The sequence below is a fragment of the Pteropus alecto genome, unplaced genomic scaffold (assembly GCF_000325575.1).
Source record: "Pteropus alecto unplaced genomic scaffold, ASM32557v1 scaffold40, whole genome shotgun sequence".
In the NCBI taxonomy this organism is placed as follows: Eukaryota; Metazoa; Chordata; class Mammalia; order Chiroptera; family Pteropodidae; genus Pteropus; species Pteropus alecto.
In genome coordinates this window covers 1,026,167-1,045,581 of record NW_006431919.1, presented here as the reverse complement: position 1 = coordinate 1,045,581, position 19,415 = coordinate 1,026,167, and the positions used below count along the sequence as shown (strand labels likewise).

Here is a 19,415-nt window from a genome sequence, read left to right as displayed (position 1 = left end):
TGGTGAAACCAAGGCACAGAGCGGTCCTGTACTTTCTCAAGGTCTCACAGCTGGTAGAGGCAGAGTCTGGATTCAAATCAGGCCCAGACCGCCCTGCGTGATCTGAAACAATGTTGTTCCCTCCCAGAGCCTCAAGTTTCCTCCTGAGCTGAGGCCCCTTTGAGCCCTCACACCTTATGAGTCCATGTCCGCCCCCTCAGGTCCCTCAGGAGGTCTCTCACCTGCATCAAAGAGAGCCTGCGCATCTTCATCGACCTGGGGGAGAGAGACAAGGCTGCCGAGGCCTGGCTGGGGGCTGGACGACTCCACTACCTCATGCAGGAAGACGAGCTGGTGGAATTGTACCTGCAGGTAGGCCTCCCGCGGAGCTCATCTGCTGACCTGGTTCAAGGAGGCAGCTGTCCCCTCCCAAGTGACCATCTGGATAGAGAGAGGTGACATCCTTGCCAAGTCCCTGGACGGAGGGTCAGCACTGGTTCACTCCCTGCTTACAAGACGGCTAGCAGAGCAGCCGGGTGGGCTGAGTGCAGGTGGCGAAGGGCCGGTCCCGGAGCCCACACACGTGCGTGAGCTCCTGAAGGACGTGCTGGGAGACTCCCGCACCTGTCACGTCAAGTACACCCATCTCTCCAAAGCTGGACACGTAATCTGGTGTCAGAGATTTGCTAAAATTTGAGGCAAGGTTGATGTGTGCAGGGTGTTAACATTACTGTTCTCTTATGATTTTTTGTTTGCATACCTTTACTATCTGAGATATGGCACAGGGTAGTAATTTAAGGCTTGAGTCTTGGAGAAAGACAGGCCTGGAATCAAATCGTAGGGTCATCAGTTATGACCTGTGTGACCTTCGGCTTGCCACATGAGCTCTCTGGGCTCTAATTTCTTCATGGGTGAACCCTATTTCTAAGAAGGATTGGGTATTTCACTTGCATAGTAAACACATATGCTGAGTAAATATTTATTAAGTGCTTGGGACTTAGTAAATGCTTAAAAATGGTATTTCATCATCGTCGGCACTGGTATTATTTTATTATTACTACTGTCGTCTAAACAATACTGACATTATGATGATCAATAAGAAGGTTCATTCCATCAGAAATATGCCTGTCATCTTTTCTTCCTTCCCATTTCTTATTTTCCCCCCTTTCACTCCCCCTTACTACATTTCTCACACTTGCATAAACTCTCTTCCACCTAGACTTAATAATGGTTGTGTAACATTGATCGAATGCTTACTGTGCACAGGAGACTTTGGTAAACACGTCATATGCACGATGTAGTTTAATCCTCATTACAAGTGCTGCAGGAGTTTCTATGGAAATTCCTGCATTACGAATGAGGTTCAATGAGGCTGAGTAACTTGCCCAAGGAGATACAGCTAGTAAGCGGTGAGACCGCCCACTGGCAGTGAGACTTAAGCTTTCACTCTCAGACTCTATCTGTTCCGCCTTGGGCTTTTAGAGCTGGAAAGATTTTCAGAGAGCAGACAGTTCAGTGGGCTCATGGCATCCTCCAACGAAGCAGAGTCCTCGAGGGAGCCGTTTGGGTTGTCTGTGGCTGGGTGGCAGAGCCTCCTGTCCCCAGGATTCCGTCTCACCGCCCCTCCCTCTCTGTAGCTGCAAATGCAATGGCCATTATTGTGGGGTCTTGCCCCAGAGTGGTCTCCAGCTTACCCACTGCCATTAACTCGTAGTTCTACGGGTCATTCCCACTGAAGTGAATCAGTGGGAACGATCTGCAGCCGTGCTGCTGATGCCGTGGTGCCACTTCATCACAATTTGTTTCAGAGCAATGTGAAACAGCTTGCTAGAGAGAAAGAGGTCGGGGGGCTAGGAGAGAGCATGGGGCTGGAAGACCCTAGCATTTTTTTTGCCCCTAACTACTGATATGAACATGGAGAGGTTTCTTAATTTTTCTGAGCCTTAGTTTCTCCATCTGGAAAGTACAGATGTTGAATGAGATAAGATTACTGCTTTCCGAAGTTCAGTCATTTAAACATCAAGTTCATGGTTTCGCCATATCCATGTACCATCTGTACGACTTTTTACTTATTTTACTTTGACTCAACTTCAAGTCAGCTTAGCTTTTTATAATAAGCATTTCTATCTGAAATCACAGGTTTTGATGTTTTATTAATCTTTTTTTTCTTAAAACACATGAAAACAAATACTTAGCTATTAAAACATAAAATATTTACCTGTGTACTGCTAAAAGTCATTCTAGGGCCATACCACGTACTCTCTCATGCCATGGCGGGAGAGTGCCGGACTAGAGAATGTCGAAGGCTTCTTACCAGCTCACTCACCAGCTCAGTGAGTGTGGAGGACAATTCAGGATTCTGGGGACTTTGGCAGATGCTTAAACTAGGTGATCAGGATCTCGCTCTGGCCAGTCCTGTGAACATTTGAAGCCCTTCTCTCCGTCTTTGACAGTTATCTCTGTCCTACCCAGGCCGCCATCCAGAAAGCCCTGACGTCAGAGGAGCCCTCTCTGGCTCTCAAGCTCTATGAAGAAGCGGGTGACGTGTTCTTCAACGGGACCCGCCACAGGCATCGCGCCGTGGAGTATTACCGAGTAAGTCCCCGGCTGCGCGGTGTGCCCAGCCAGGCCCTGGCACAGGTGGCGGCAGAGCCACACTGACTCAGCCTGGACCCCTTCCCCTCTCTTGCTGGTATTTCTTTTTCTTTCCTTCCTCATCCTGTACCCACATACTCTCCCTCTAAAGAGGGATCTGATAAATTCTCATTCTCAGGCTCGATAAATTATTCTTCTTGGGAGAACAAACCATAATAATTACATCCCTTGGGTCCATGGCACTTTACAGTTTGTACACACTTCTGTGTTTACCAGACTATCTTCATGTACCACTGGTGGGAGATGATTGGTCCATGGATGAACACTTTTTTTTTTTGTATTTAGTATGCATTAAAACATATTTAAAAAAAATTAAAAATGTATAACACCAACTCATCACACTCGTGATTTCACAAATGTTATTGCAAAGAATGAGGCAAGATAATAAAAGAGAATCGACTTAACAAATAATACTAATTAAATAAATGTCCAGACGTCAAGCAGATATGTCGAAAATTGTAATTGTTATCACCGACTGAAGTTTGGGAAAACATCAATATCTTATTTGATCCTAAAATTTTACTTATTCAGATGTTCATTAATTTGCTTGTTCAGTTGTTTACTCAGTCATTGCACATTTATCAAGCACCCAATATGTGCCAGGCACTGAGCCAGGGGTGGGGAGAACAAGAAACACATTTCTGACCATTGAGGTGCTTGTTGTCATATGCATTTTATAAACGAGAAAACAGGCTCAGTGAGATGAATTGACCTGCCTAAAATCCTATCATAATAAAAATGATGGAAATGACCGTTCGTTGGGCACTCTCAGACACTATGTGCACACTCTGTATATGTACCGTGTACATTAGCCTTGTGGGTACCGGGGGAGCGCATGGCTAGGAAGCGAGTAACTTTCCTGCTCCCAGTTTCCCCAGTCTTAGGAGGCCGATGACCTCTAGTTCTTCCACCTCTAAGATCTGGGCACAGCAACCGAGAGCAAGGACCAGGAGAGTGAACTGAGAACAGTCGTGCGCGGGAACATGACCTGTCTGTCCCCTTGGTTTTAGACGCCACCATTCCCCAACCCGGCAGTGGAACGTGAGCCTCCTAGAGTGCTGCACGGAGCAGTGGTTCTTGGGAGACCTAGGTTCTTCATGCCTCTCTTCTCAGGCTGGGGCTGTTCCTTTAGCAAGGAGGACGAAGGCGGTGAGGACTGAGCTCCGGATTTTCAACAAACTGACGGAGCTGCAGATCAGTCTGGAAGGCTATGACAAGGCTTTGGAGTTTGCCACCCTCGCAGCCAGACTCAGCACAGTCACAGGTAAGTGGTTCTGTATTGAACGGGAGTGGTAAACACTCCCCAGGGAGGCACAGAGTAATCACTGCACAGGCTCTGGAGTCAGACTGCATAGGTTCAACTTCAGGGAGACCTTAATTAAGCAAGCTGCTTAAGTCTGTAAGCCTCAAGTTTGTCTTGGGCAAATCGGAGTTAAAAATAGCACCTCCATCTCATGTGGTTGTTATGAAGGCCAATGATTAGCCAGGTAACACCTACAGCACAGTGCTTGGCACATAATAAGTTCTTGGTAAGTGTTACCTATACCCACCGATTATTATATTACAGTTGGTATTATCCTCCAAGTACTTGGCACATGGAATTTTATCTTATGCACAGGCACTGCCCTCTATAACTCAACTGTGCCCTAAATTTTTAATTGGTTGATTGTTAGTCAAATGTATATTTTCCCCATGGAATGGAAATGTAAATGAAAGTCAAATTTCCATTAAATTAACTCACTATGTATCTGAAATAGTTTGCATTTACCACAAAAGCTAGTGGGAAACAATACGAGTCATTAAAATGGAAAGAAGGCAGAATAAATAGAGACAAAACAAAACAAAACAAAACAAAACAAAACAACCCCAAAACCCAAAAACCCTTCTCATTGGAGGGAAAGCAGGTTTGATTAGAGGAGGCTTGATTAGATGTAGAGACAAATGGAGTCTTCTGAGATGATTCTAGAAGGGACTTCTGGGCATTCTCAATGACGCGAGATGTGAATGGTACTGGACTTTATTGTGTCTAATTGCACTTCAGAGCTCTGCAAAAGACCTTATCTCTGCGACTGTCTGCTCATCTCAGGAGAGGCCTTGGGGACCTCAGGCAGCCCCCTCTCGGACACTGTCCTTTCCTGGACAGAAGCAGAAAAGAGGTTATATCCACCCTTTCATGCACTTCCCCATGACTGGGCTTTTCCACATCAGAGAATTTTTCTCTTCCTTGAATCTTCTCTTTTAATTTGGGCTTTTGGCTTTTTGAAGCTTAAAAGTGATATTTTTAGATCACATTTAACAGCCACCTTTCAAATATTGCCAAAAAAACTCAGATTATTGGAAGCCTTCATTCTCTTCAAAAAGCCACTTTGTATTAAAGGAGTTAGTTATTAAAACGACAACTCCCAAGAAACCGAAACAATGAGTCATAGACACGTTAGTATGAGGGTTCTAGGGTTCTAGAGTGTGGGTTATAAGTGAACGGGTTATCTGTAGCTTGTCTGAGACTGCGGGTGGGTAAAGGAGCAGTGGTGACCGCTGTCTATCGGCCCCGAGCTCTCTGGAGAGAGAGTCTTTATGTGGAGAAGACGTTTGTTATACAGAGTTATTTATTTTAAAGAATACTTAGCTACTCCATTAAGTTAGTCTTGTCACTGTGTCCCATCACAGCGATTTGGAAATAATTATTTCCCAGAATCTTGAGTTACAGCAACATCTGTAATAAGGAGAAATTTTTTTTCAGGAATGATCCCAGAAAATTTTGACGAGCACACATACTCTCATTAGTCACTCCCAGAGAGCTCTGTATTTTCTTTTATAGCCCTTATCACAGGTATAATTTTGCCATTGTTTGTGGGGTTATTTAAGGAATGTCTGTGTCCTAGGAGACAATAAGCCTCATAAGGGCAGGGACCTCTTCTGCTTTGTTATCTATGTCCCAAGCACAATCCCTGATACCTAATAAACTTTCAAAAAATTTTACATAATGAATGAGTGAACGAATGATGCAGAGTGTTGGCCGCAGGATCTCTGTCTCAGTCTTCCAACTCCTAGGAGATCAGAAGCAGGAGCTGGTGGCTTTTCACCGTCTGGCTACGGTGTACTATTCCTTGAACATGTACGAGATGGCTGAAGACTGCTACCTGAAGACACTGTCCCTCTGTCCAGCCTGGCTGCAGAGTCCCAAGGAGGCCCTGTATTATGCAAAGGTCTATTATCGTCTGGGCCAACTCACCTTCTACCAGCTGAAGGTAAGAGCCGTGCTCCCGGTGTGTGAGAGCTGCCATCCTGAAAGAGCCTTCAGGGTGGAGTGGAGACGGTCCCAGATGGGGAGTCTCGTCTCCTAGGTGGGGAGGGGCTCCACTGGGGACCCAATGGCTCTTGCCACTTAGCCCATTGGAGACCTCAAAGATGTTCCCTTCTCTGCTGAGGTGACGGATCATAGCTGCTCTTTCTCCTCGCTCTGCTCTGATTTCTGAGGCTGCTTTAGCTCTCAGTTGCTACGGGCACATTGCCTAGTGCCTGTGAGCCTCTTAAGGGCCCATGAAAAAATAAGACCCAAAACAAAACAACTGCACGCTCCAAAATTAAAATAAAAATTAATGCTTAATGTGTGTCTATAAAATTTTATAGATTTACTAGTTAATTGAAACTCACTTATTATAAAGTTATATAAAACTATGTTTAGGAGAAATCTGTGTATATGTTAATATGCTAGAGATAACATATTGGTGTGGAGTCCTCCAATGCCTGCATGCCTAGGCCCTAAGAAGACCTCACCCTGGATTCTCCCGTTTGCTCTACTGGAGTTGAATCCAGAATTTCTTATTTTCCCATCTACCTCTAGAACTGAGTTGGTGGTCTTAAATTCTGTTACAATTCTGGCCCTTGAATCTTGTCCCCAGGCAATGACTTCACTTTACCAGAGGTCCCTGTCTGCTCCAGTGCTAGCCTTTGTCTCTTAATTTAGTGGATTCTGAGAGTTGCTGTTCTTTTCTTATTTTCCAGACATTGATTCTGGCTTGAATTAATTATTGACTTAGTAGGGTGAAGGGGAACCAGATAGCCCTTTTTGAGTCTCATCCAAAGAAGCTTCTGTTCCGCATCCCTGCAAATAGGGAGGGATGATGGGGTAGTGACTCCACCGTCATTTGCCTCTGTCCCACACTCCCAGGAATTGGTTCAGGGACAAAGTGTGTGCGTGATTAGACCCTAAAGGCTCTAGGGAGTGTCAGGGAAAGAACTCAAACAGCTTAAGCAAAAAAAGACAATTTATTGGCTTAAATAACGAGGAAATTTAGGTATAAACTTAGGTTCCGGTAGTGCTGGATGCTGGCACTCAAAAGCTGCCCTACATTTCCCCACCTCTGTCTGTCTCTTAGCTCTGCATGTTTCTACTTCTCTCTGGTCTCTTCCTCTCCCACTATTGGCAGGCTCAAGCCTGAGTCTAAAAGGGTAAGAGACCATTTTCTCTGCCAGGTCACATTGAAGGTTCCTGGGGAGGGCTGGGCTGTCTCTTAGCTCTGCATGTTTCTACTTCTCTCTGTTTCTTGGTCTCTTCCTCTCCCACTATTGGCAGGCTGAAGCCTGCGTCTAAAAGGGTAAGGGACCATTTTCTCTGTCAGGTCACACTGAAGGTTCCTGGGGAGGGCTGGAGTAGGTCAGCTTGAGTCGTTTATGCATCCCAGAAGCACTGTGCCCAGGGGGATGCTGCTTCTTGATTGGCCAAGCCTGGGTGAGATGCCACCCTGTGCCTGGGGAGGAGGGTCGCTGGGCGTAGCCATGTCCTGGGCTGCAGTGGAGTGAGGGAGGAGCTCCCCCAAGGAACCAGGGGAAGGGGTGAGAAAGTATGCCCTGCAGACGAAAGCTAGGGTTCCCACACTGCCTCCCAGCCGCTCCTGGAAATGCTTGCTAATGCTGTCTCCTCTTTGCCCCCATGCCATGGGGTTAGGATGCCCACGATGCCACTGAGTACTTCTGGCTGGCCCTGGCCGCAGCGGTCCTGCTGGGTGACGAGGAGCTGCAGGACACCATTAGGAACAGGCTGGACGACGTCTGCCAGAGCTCTCTGTGGCACAGCAGCTCCTCCGGGCGCTCCTCAGAGAGGTCACGGTGGCTGAGTGGTGGGGGCCTGGCCCTCTGAGGAGAGCTGTCCCACCTCTGATCAGTTTCCATGGCCACGGCTTCTAGACACTAACTGGAGGGTCCCAGTCATCACCAGGCCCAGCCCCCTTATTTTACAATGGGAAGAACACAGTCCAGAGGAAGTGAGGCTCGGTCTGGGCTGGCCACTCAAAGAGCGGATGATGGGGCAGGGATTAGAAGTCCTAGCTTTGTGTCTAGGGCCTTACCAGCTCACTGCGGCCCTTCCACACATATGGCCTCTGAAATGCACTTTCTTGACAGCAACTGAAACCTTGTCTCCAGAAAACCTAGCTCCTCCCTCAGTGGGGGAGCCAGCAACTGCACTGGAGACAAGGCAGGCAGGCCGGACTCTGGCCCTTTGCCGGCTTCGCTCAGGGAAAGACCCCTTCCCTTGCTGGTGGAGACACCGGGAGCTTCTTCCCTCTCACTTTAGCCAGGACCAAAGGAGCTGTCACTCCTCCTGCTCTCAGAGACCGGCAGGCAGGAATTCACTATGCTCTGAGCCCAAAGGACGCAGCCTCAGCATGGCCAGCTGGAAGTCTGACCTGGATTCACTGTCTCCATCCTGCCCTGAGGCCCTGCTCCCTTGTGACCCCCTAGAAAGCCAGGGAAAGCTTCCCGAGGGCCAGGGCATGGAAACTGAGCCCTAAGAAAATGATGACGTAGATTACATGTAAATAGTGTATGTTATTAAATATCACCCATTTACGTTTACGCAGACATTTGTCTTCTTTATCTTAGGGAGGGATGGGATGGGAGACTTGAAGGATGGGTGTCATGTTGATTTCAGGATAGCTCTTTGATGAAGAATTTCTATTAGTTATCAATCACTGAATAACACACGTAGCAACTTGGAATATTTATTATCTCATGGTTTCTGTAGGAAGGCAGGAATCCAAATGTGACTTAGTTGGGTCCCCTGGCTCAGGGTGGCTCACAAGTCTACAATCAGGGTGTCGGCCATGGCTGCTCTCTTCTCAGGCTCAGCTAGGGCATGATCTGATTTCAAACTCACATCATGTTGGCAGGAGTCAGCTCCTTACTCGCTGTTGGCCAGAGGCTGCCCAAGTTCCCAGCTTCATCAGAGTGAGCAATGAGAAGAGGGAGAGAAGGAAGTCACAGGCTTCTCATAACCCAACCTCAGAAGCTACATCCCATTAGTTTTGCCTATTCATTATAAGTGAGTCACTAGAGCCAGCCCACCCAGAAAGGGAGGGAAGGACCAAGGGTGTGAATTCCAGGAGACAGGGAATTATTGGGGGCCATTTCAGAAGCTGCCTGCCCCACTAATTCTGATTCAGGAGGTCTGGGAGATGCCCCTGGACCATACATTTTTAATGAGCAACTCAAGTGATCCTGACACAGGTTCACCCTTGCTCTGAACTGTGGGAACACAAAAAGATCTAGCTCGCCACCTGATGCCCTGCAGCTTTGATTTGACTGTCAGACCCTCCTTCCTGAATTTCTAGCTTCTGGGGCCAACCAGATGGTTGGAGGTGTGGCAGGGCGGGAAGTGGGCGGTCAGAGGAGTCAACAGTCAACATTGCATCTTCTTGTCTACGGACATCGTATTTTCTCTTAGGACCTTGATTGGTTGTCAGAATGTTGTCTACAGAGTATTCTTTTCCAGGAAAGAAATGACGTGACCTAATTCACTACCATGTCAAATAGATGTGGTTTTGCTCCCATCACAAACCATAAAATCCTGAGCGAAGAAGGGTGTTGTGGAGGAGTCCGACCTCCCATGCAGAGTCCTTTCAGCAGCATCCCTGGGAGACGGGCGGGGCACATGCCCTCCAGAACAGTTATGGTTACGCAGCTTGTATTTGAAGAAGGCTTGCCTGGCCCTGCAGCTGGTGCCCTGACCCATTCCCCATTTGACTCAAGTTACAGACCCTCTTCCACCGACCTATTATTTTCCTGGACAAGTGCCAATTTCTGTCTCTCTGACAGTGTGGTTCCCGTAACTGCACCAGGCTTTTGGTACTAGCTGGCGGGTGGAGAGTACAGAGGGATGTTACCGTACTTAATGTTATTTAACGTTGTATTTTAATGTTGCATTACAATTTTTCTCCCCCTATCCTCAGCAGCCACATCTTACTATTGGCTCACATTGGGCTTATGATCAGCTGAAACATCTCATATGAGCTTCTGTTTGGCCAGATCTTTCTCTGTGTGTGTGTGTGTGTATGTGTGTGTGTATACGTGTGTGTGTATATGTATATGTGTGTGTGAGTGTACATACATATATATATACACACACATATATATACATATATATGTGTGTGTATGTATATATATGTGTGTGTGTGTGTATATATATATACACACACACACACATATATATACATACACACACATATATATGTATATATATGTGTGTGTATGTATATATATGTGTGTGTGTGTGTATATATATATACACACATACATATGAAGTGTGTTATATCTATCTACCCACTTTATATTTCATTGGGAATTTTGGTTAAAATTTTCTGACTCTATGCACTTTGGTTCACCTATAAATCTGGTAAATCTGCCTCTAACTACTTCCAAAGACAAGAGTAGGACTATATTTTTTAACAAGGAAAACATTTTACTGTATCATCGCAATGACTACATCCTACATGCAAATTGTTTGCTAAAATCATCTTTAAAAGTATTTAAAAATCCCATTTTTAAAATATGGGTAACTACTCCCTTTGGAATCGTGTTGAAGCTGTTTTTCACGATTCACAGAAGGCGAAGAGGTGATTGGATCTAATATCTGTTTAATCAGGGTTTATTATACATGCAGAGTAGCCAAAGATGAATTGGTTAGCCACTTCATACTAATCCTCTCTCAAAGATTGGCCTGCCTGGCTCCTGGCTCCTGGCTCCTGTATTTAACCTACATAAAGAACGAGGAGGGAATTACAACACCGTGGAAAACCCTGACATGTTTTCTCAGCTTTCAGGTACATTACTTCCCTATTTAACACTGTTAATGCTCTGAAATCCAATATTGCCCTTTGTTCTTTTTTTGTTTGCTTTTCCATTATTTTAAGCTGTCTTTATAGTGTGTGTGTGTGTGTGTGTGTGTGTGTGTGTGTGTGCTTGTGCTTTGTAAGGGGGTTTCAGAATGGTGGAGCGTGGGGAAACAGGTCACCAGGAACTGGAGAAACTTGGATTTTGGCCTTAAATTTAATTGAAATGTGGCCTTGTGTAAGTCACTTAACCTCTATGTATCTCAGATCTCTGATCTCTAACACAAAACGTATGATCACCTCTGGGTTCCTTTTCAGTGAAGTTATTACCGTACTGTGTGAGCAGGAGAAGGGATTTGTATCTGAGAGATGAAATCATATAATTTTGTGGCCCAATTTTGCTCTCTTCTTTTTACAGGTGAGTAAGCCAAGAAATAGAAAAGTAATTTTCTCCCAGCCACGCAGGTAGTTGGTGGCAAAGACAGCAGTACGCCATGTCTCATGACAAGGACTTAGCCGTAGTAATGACAGGGTTTCTGTCATGCAGGGGAACTTTCACGACTGCATGCATGTATGCATGTATGCGCGCCTGATTTTATCACCTACACGCCACCTGTACAGCCATTTACCAAACTTTTTCTAAATCGATTTACTTCCCTTACTCATACAAATTAATTTTATAAAAGATGGCTGGTCTATGTAGAAGAAAAACTTGTATTGCTTTCCACAAATAGTATTTTATACATAAAATAAATACAATAAAAACAAAACAATGTCCTAAATTCAAGCTAAATCCTTTTGCCTATGGCAAGTGCCCATCTTAGGCTTGATCTGGTATTATTTGAAAATAAAAAGATTAACAGAGAATGTCGAAGACAGGCTAACATCATTCTTGAGCAATCAGAGAAACGGAGGAAGCAGCTGCGAAGGACTAACCTCTCCACAATGAGAGCGAATGCTATTTAATGCCACATTTGGGCATGCGCCTCGTGCTCCAGAGAAGTGAGGACTCACTTGTGTGAGAGGGAAGGGGCACATTATATAATATGAATATGATTCAGGATGAGAAGCGTTATGATGGGAGCCAGTTACAGGGTGTCATGGGACTCAGGGGAGGGAGCTTAACTCAGGCCTGGGAGCAAGGGCATCAGGGAGGGCTTCCTGGAAAACAATGCCGTCTAAACTGAGCGAGAGAGAGAGAGAGAGAGAGAGAGAGAGAGAGAGAGAGAGGAGAGAGAGAGAGACAGAGAGAGAGACAGAGAGAGAGAGAGATAGAGACAGAGATCTGTAATACTAACTGCAGGCCAGGTGGTGTGGAGCTGACAGGGAATGCGTCAAGCAAAGGTCCAGAGGGTGGTGTTTTCTGAGAACAGCTGCCCGGTCAGCGAAGCTGGAGCAGAGCCACGGAGCTAGGGAGGAGAAGTGAGGAGAGGCTGGAGATGGAGACAGACCCTGTGAGGAGGAGCCACAGCAGGAGAACGAGCCATGGTCAAGTTTGTGCTTTGGAAAGATGATTCTAGAAGCTACATGAGAATGGATTACAGGGCAGCAGGAGGGAAGGTAGGAGACTCATTAGGACCCAGCCATTGATTTCACCAGTTTCCCTGCCAAAGTCCTTTTTGCAATCCAGAATCCCAGGGCACCACATTGAGTTTAGCTGTCGTGTTTCCTCAGTCATCTATGGTCTGTGATAGTTTCTCAGTCTTTCCTTGTTTTTCATGACCTTGACCATTTTGACCTCCTTCCCTTCGAATAATTGTGTTCATTTTGGTGGGTGGACAGAGGAAGAGGGGAAGGCGAAAGTCAGGGGGATGGGCCCTGCACTCACCCAGGTGGCAACTCTGGCTGGGGAGTCTGGCAAGGGAGTCAGAAATGCCTGGGTTAGAATCTGTCTCTTACTAGCTGTGTGACCTGCAGCAAATTAATTAACTTCTCTGAGCCTACAGTTGTCAGCATTATATCAAATGGCATACATAAAAGTACTGAGCACACACAGTGCCTAGCGCATAGTGTAAACACTGGAGATTTGTTTACTTTTACTTCACAGACCAGGAAATGGCTGAAGCACATTTAGCCAAGGGAGAAAAAGCCCGATTTAAGACTCAAAACAAATGAGGTTACTTTTAAAGGGAGTTAATATAATACTTTATATCGTAAAAAATGCCTACTATGATACCACGCATCAGTTTATTTATTTGAAAGTTGAGATTTAACCTCTTTTTTATATTAGGTTTTATTCGTCACTTTGCAATGTATTCATGTTTTGTTTCTTTCTCGATAAGCGTTGACGTTAAGAGGTGCAGCCAAACCTAGAGTGGTGGCCAGGAGCACTGGTCCCACACTCAGGGACTTGTGAGTCTGAAGCCGGCCTCTGCCTCTTCCCCGCTGAGTGACCTGGGCAAGTAACTCGACCCCTTCCAGCCTCCATTTTGAACTTTCCTTAGATTTACTTGAGACCTCACGTGTAGACGACTTGGGATGAGCACTCAGTTCGTGGGAGCCGTGGTAATGAAACAGGATTAAATAGATTCTTAGTAAAGGTATCGGATTCTGGCCCCCATGTCTTAAGAGGCGGGTATGGGTTAGGGGTGCTGTTTTCTGTGAGCCCTGACCTCTCGGTGAGGCCTCTTGGGTCTCATATCTTTCCCACCTCTTTTCTCCCTCAACCCCCACCAGCTATTTCAGAGCTCAGGGATTCGAGGATGGAGGCTGCTGGCCGTCCTGGCTCTGAGAACAAGCGGTTGGTCCACATTCCTCTAAGGGGTGTAGTCTTCCCAGAGAAGCCAGGACAGATGGCTGCGTAGGGGCTGGGGAGGCCCTGCTCAGCTGGGATGTGGGATGAGGTAGAAGTGGGGACCAAGGATAATGTGTGTGGCTGAGACTCAGTCATGGGGCCTCTCAGCATAGTTTCCCAGGAGAGACTGTGGGAGGAGGGTAGGAGGGAAGGATGCTGTGCTTTCAAAATTGTTTTAAAGATGACAACGCCAGCTCCCACTTCTGGTGCTGCCCTTGACTCATTGCTCAGGGCATCAAGATAGCTCAAGGTGAGTCCCCTTTAGGTGAGCTTCCAAACGGGTAGGGGAGGACGCCTGGGGTCACATGGACAGGGGCAGTAAAAGCAAGGCCTGTGCTAATCTATGGTGTCTCTATGAGAAATCAGGAGTTCCAGTAGGGGGCAATGATGTCTCTCCTAAATAGTATATCATTACCAAAGAATATATTTAATAGCTGTGGGTCAGCCTACGGCAATGGCTTTCAAAACTTCTATTTTTTTGACCTGTGACACAGCAAGAAATGCATTTTACATCATATCCTAGTATACTTATGCACAACATACATATATACATACGTTTGACAAAACACCATCTAGTTCCTATAACATATAATGTACTTCGATCTGTTCTATTTGTTTTTTACATTCTGTTATAATTTAACAATATCCAGCTTATGACATGCTAAATTGACTTCCGCATTCACTCAGCTACAGTTTGAAAAGTACTGACCTGGAGGGAGGTCTCTCAAAAAGCACAGGGGAGCTCTGTCCTTTGTATTCAATGGGCAACTTTGTTGAGATCAGAGAACATGTATATATCAAAATAAAAATAATGGTTGGTGTTACTGAATGAATATTAAGCAGCACGTTCAATACAAAACCTCTTATGTAATCCAAGAACATTTGAGGAAGATACTATTGTTTTCATCTCCACAGAGGTTTTGAGAATGGAAGTGGCTTACGTCCACAGGAGGTAAGGTGAGATTTGAACCTGTGTCTACTTGATGTTGGAACTAGAGTGCTAACCCATTACCTTATATTGTGGGTCTATGTTAGGGAACACATCTCCGGGGCAGATACTACCGCTGATGTGATCATAAGTAGAAGCAAGATTAAAACTTATTTCAGCAGCCTGGGATATTGGGCTGAAATCAACACTGTGCTTCCGGGGGCGGGGGTGGGGGTGGGGTCAAAAATTAATTACTCCAGATGGGATTGGAGAGACCTGATTTTTCTAGGAGGTCTTGAGAAAGACATGGGGGTTATTGTTGACCACGGTCCGGTAACTTAGTCTAGAAGAAACGATAAACATCTTTCCCAAATGAAAAATGAAAAGAGGAACAGAACGTTTATGTAACGGCGATGAGAGGTCAAAACAAATTGTGAATTGACTTTGAAGAGTCCAGCCGAGGAGTGAGATGAGTGAGGGGAATTTGCCAGAAACCAAGGGCCAGTGATAGAAGACTATGGACACCTGAGCCAGTGAGGTGACCAGGTGGAGCCCACGGGTCTCACTCATCATGTTACTGTGGCTTGAATGGCAGTGGCAGAAAGGAGGTCCAGATAGGAGAGAATTACCTACTTGTCATGGGAAAGCTGGTAAGGACACCACATCCTCCAAATGTGTCTTATGAAACAAATAGTCCGAAAGAAGCTCATGTCGAGATGCCTTCATTCTTTGCATAAATAATGTTAGAAACAGGTTTTCCACTTACCATATTCAGGAATTCTTATCTAGTCTCTTAATCTTCCATTTTACTTTTATTTGGGATTGCAAAATGTTACCACTATCTATGGAAAGGGTTATTAAAACAGGTACTCCCGTCTGTTTTTGATTCTAACCTTTCCGATCTAGAGTATGATATTTAAACATGATGGAAATGACTGTAGACTACTTTGCCTTCCTTGGATGGACCAAATATTGTGTGTGAAGGTGTTTTTTTGTTGTTATTCTTGAACTTTCTTGTAAATTGAGAACTTTTGATGGTCGTTCATCCGGGGATAGAGTGGACATCTGCTTCATACAGATGCTCTTGGGCATGTCCCTGACTCCTCTGCACATTGTACCGGACAGCAGTGACATTAGCTACGTCTACTTTCCTCCCGGGGGTGTGGCTGTGGGCCAGGCTGAAATAACAGCTGCGTGGTAATCCTGGTGACCAAACAGCCACTTATTCATAAAACACAACAAAACAGACTTTTGTCTGTCCTGGAACGTGTAGCTTTGGGACTCTAGTGGGTGGAGGAAAGGATAGTCAAGCAGAGAGAGGACCTGGAGGATTTGTATTCTTGGTTTCCTGCAAGTCCTAAGGGGTTGTAGAGACTGATAGTCTAAGCCCCTTTCAAGTCCCGTGGCATTCCTTTCTTTTCTTTCAGTTATACAAAATCTATCTGTTTTTCTTCTCGTGTCCTTAGATAAGGTCCTCCCTTTTGCATGTGCTTATAGATCCCTGTAATTTTCCTTTAGGGCACTTATCACAGTTTGTGGTTACACTATCTGATGTGCACCACCTAGGTTGGAAGCTCCGTGAGAGCAGGGACCTTGTCTGCGTCACTCACCTCTGTATTTCCAGAGTCAAGCCCAGTGTCTGATTGAATTGCAATAAAGATTTGGTGAATGGGTTAATAAAAAATGAATGAGTGAAACTTTGGATTCAGGTTGTAACCCCTCTTATCACTTACGAGAGGGAGAAAGTATTAGAACCATACTCTACCCACTTTTTGCTCATGAGTGACTAGGGAATTGGCTGATAGGGCTATTCACATTCATAGCAGGTGCTCCGTAAAAGCCTATTAAGAATAGTAAGCATAATTTTCATTTGTTTAGATTGAGTTGCTATAGATATGCTGGTCTCTTTCTAATTTTCAAAGAAGTAGCAGTGATGGCCAGTTATGAGCAGGTGTGACACGGTATTTCACTGAGCACCTGCCCTGCACTAGGCATTGTGCTAAATAATCCACCTACGGTACACAACTTGATGCTCCGAATGACCCTACAAAGAAGGTGTTATCATCTCTACTTTCCAGATGAAGGAGTTAAGGCTCAAAGTAGTTAGGATACTTGCGGAGATTTAAAACCAGTTCTATCTGACCTGAAAATCAGTGCTTTTAATAATTATGTAATTCTGGTTTCATGCTTTCTCCTTTGGAACTTTGTATCCTGAAGAGAAATAGTTCCCTTGTGAACATTTGATGGTTCCCGTTTGTCTCGAGGTGGGGTGACCAGGACACCTAGTGGCAAGAACCTTGGTTCCCACAAGCGTTATTCCACCAAGCATCACAGGAAGTCCCTCTAGTGTGGAAAGTTCTATGGGATAAAGAGCACCAGGGTGCAGATGACACCTTTAGGGTATTTTGGGGTCTAAGTGTGCAGAGTATTGTTTCAGAATCTTGATGCACATTCCTTGGGAAATCGTAAATTGGGATGTGGCGAGATGCAGGACGGAAGAGCTGATCTCTGCCTTTGGGTATCTGTCAGTCTGCTTGGAGGGGACTAGATGCATGTATGAAATACTCTGGGAGGGAGATAACTCCTGCTGGACAGAGGAGGCAAAGAGCCATCCTCTCTTCTTCCGTCCATCCGTCCATCCGTCCACCCATCCATCCCTCCCTCCCTTCCTCCAACTAATATTCAACACCTCTTATGTACTAGGCTTACGCTCCAGTGAGCAATGTAACCACAGTCTGTGACTTCATAGAGCCTGTGGGCTCCTGGGCGAGCTAGGGTCCTCTGATGAACTTTTCCAATATTCTCACCATAATAGCTGACATCGAGCACTTATACGTCAGACAGTGTGCAGAGCGTGTGCTCCCATTATACCACTGACTCCTCTTAACAGTCTCTCCCTGCCAAGGAAGTAATTGCATATCATAATTGTTCCTACAGCACATACGAGGAAACAAGTTCAGAGAGGTTAAGTAAGACATTAACTCTTACCCAAAGTCCCGCATGTAGAAAGTGGCAGAGTCAGGGTGCCAGCCTAAGCCTCATCCGTATTGCAAGTATTGCGTACAACTGAAGCTAGGCTTTTGCTGAATTTCATGGAACTTTGGCACATTGACCTTGTTCACCTGATCGTCCTGTCTAGGGTGAGTGGTGGTGCCATTAACCAACTCCAGTGCTTATCAGGTGAGTGGCCTCAGATGAGATTTTAAGCCTTTCGTGCCTCACTGTCGACACTAGCAAAGTGAGGGTGATAATTGCACTTATCTCATCATGTTCTTGTGACAATTAAATGAGTTAATATACATAAAGTGCTGAGACTAGTGCCTGGTACATATTATATGAGCTGTCGCTATGATTGTTCTGTTGACAGACATTTCAGAACGGTACTTGTTTGGGTGAAGAAATACATTCAGCTTGGAACGTGTGGAGACAGCACTTAGAGTTTGCATCCAACTGGTTGTGAAACCAGTTTAATGTCTATATTGTCCACTTGACCTTATGTACTCTGAGGTCAGAGATTGTCTGGGTCACCACTGTACACACAGCACCAGAATGGTGCCTGACCCAGGGGAGGTGCTCAATATTGATTTAATGAATAAATGAATAAATGAACAAACTGTAGGCATTATTTACAATATAAATTATATGTGGATAAAATAATGAAATAAAGAAATATGCCCCCCCCGTAGGAAAACCACATCACCTGAAAAAAAGGTACCTGAAGGAGTGTGGGCTTCCTGCAGAGATCCCGCAGGACGTGCGACCTCCAGTGCGGCCTTTCTCTTTTCAGTCCTAACATGAGTTGTCATTCCAGGGCTCTGGGACAACCCGGGCCAGGCCTTCACAGCATCCTGAAGTTCTCTCTCTGCCAAAGGATGTGGCCCGTCCTCATGGAAAAAAGGGACCTTTCTTCCTGTTCTTTGGCTTTAAACTGGGGTCAAAGGCCTTAGGCTGGTGTGAAAATAAATAAAGGCCCTGAGCAGACAAAGGCCATTCTGAAGCCAGGCATCACTGTAAACACTGGCTTTCCTTTCCTTGGCAGAAGCTTGCAGGCACTTCCCTGGGCTTGCTATGACCTTACATGGCCTAAAGTCCTGGTGGTCACAGCAGGGCCTGGTGGTCTTGATGGAAGAGATGAGGGGCTTCTGAAGGAAGTCAGAGGTCAGCGTCTGCTCTTTAGACTCTGAAAAAGAAAATGTGCATGTATATGCATACGCAAATTCATCATAAATTTTACTTTTCTAAAGAACGTGCAGTCCATAATTTACAAGTAACAATATAATATAAATGCATATAGCCAATTATACTCAGACAATGCACTTGATTTGCATGGAACTCTTGTATTTAGAGTCAACTATGGCTATAATTGGGTGACAGGCATAATTTTGACGTGAATGCTGGCTGATACTTTTATTAATGAGTAAAATGAAAGAGGTTAGAAAATCACTCATATGTTAACGGTGTGAGTGACTTTTTTGCTGAATCCAGAAGAATGTTCCCTCGGTTTTATGCGCTTGTCACACTGTAACAACTACAGACTGGACACAGTTCTAAGCAAAACTGGCATTATCACTTTCACTTTCTTAAGTCTATATAATCAACAAAACCACAAATTAAGCCCTGACTTATAGCATTCGCAAATACCCGTGTTGTAAATACTTTCACCTTGGCTGATTTTAAGCTGCCGATGTGATGTCACTGAACACGGGCCTGGAGAAGACGCACACACCTCTGCGTGCGTGTGAGAGTGTTTCTTTCTACCAGATGAATATGACAGGTGTGAACAACCTCAAGGGCGTAGATGATAGCAACATCTACTAAACTAATTGGGAAGCGATGAGTTTTGAGTCGTTATTACCTCTCTTTAATGTGATATCTTTAATCACGCATTTATTTATTTTTTAATATAATTTAACGTTTAATAATGGCCGTGTTTAACAACCAGCTCACAGAA

At 45.1% G+C, this 19,415-nt stretch overlaps 1 protein-coding gene across 4 annotated transcripts in view; it reads left to right on the top strand.

Annotated features, from left to right (window-relative positions):
* SH3TC2 (SH3 domain and tetratricopeptide repeats 2) overlaps positions 1 to 8,490 on the top strand; it is a 52,885-nt gene extending 44,395 nt beyond the window's left edge. For 2 of the 4 annotated variants that reach the window (XM_025043001.1, XM_025042999.1), the window contains exons 13-17: positions 201 to 351; positions 2,452 to 2,574; positions 3,748 to 3,898; positions 5,671 to 5,882; positions 7,583 to 8,490. In XM_025043001.1, the coding sequence (XP_024898769.1) occupies positions 201 to 351; positions 2,452 to 2,574; positions 3,748 to 3,898; positions 5,671 to 5,882; positions 7,583 to 7,774 (829 nt within the window). In that variant the 3' untranslated portion in view covers positions 7,775 to 8,490. The remainder of the gene's footprint in view (positions 1 to 200; positions 352 to 2,451; positions 2,575 to 3,747; positions 3,899 to 5,670; positions 5,883 to 7,582) is intronic. The other 2 variants (XM_025043000.1, XM_006906374.3) reach the window with 1 other exon arrangement.
* Positions 8,491 to 19,415: the final 10,925 nt, after the last annotated feature.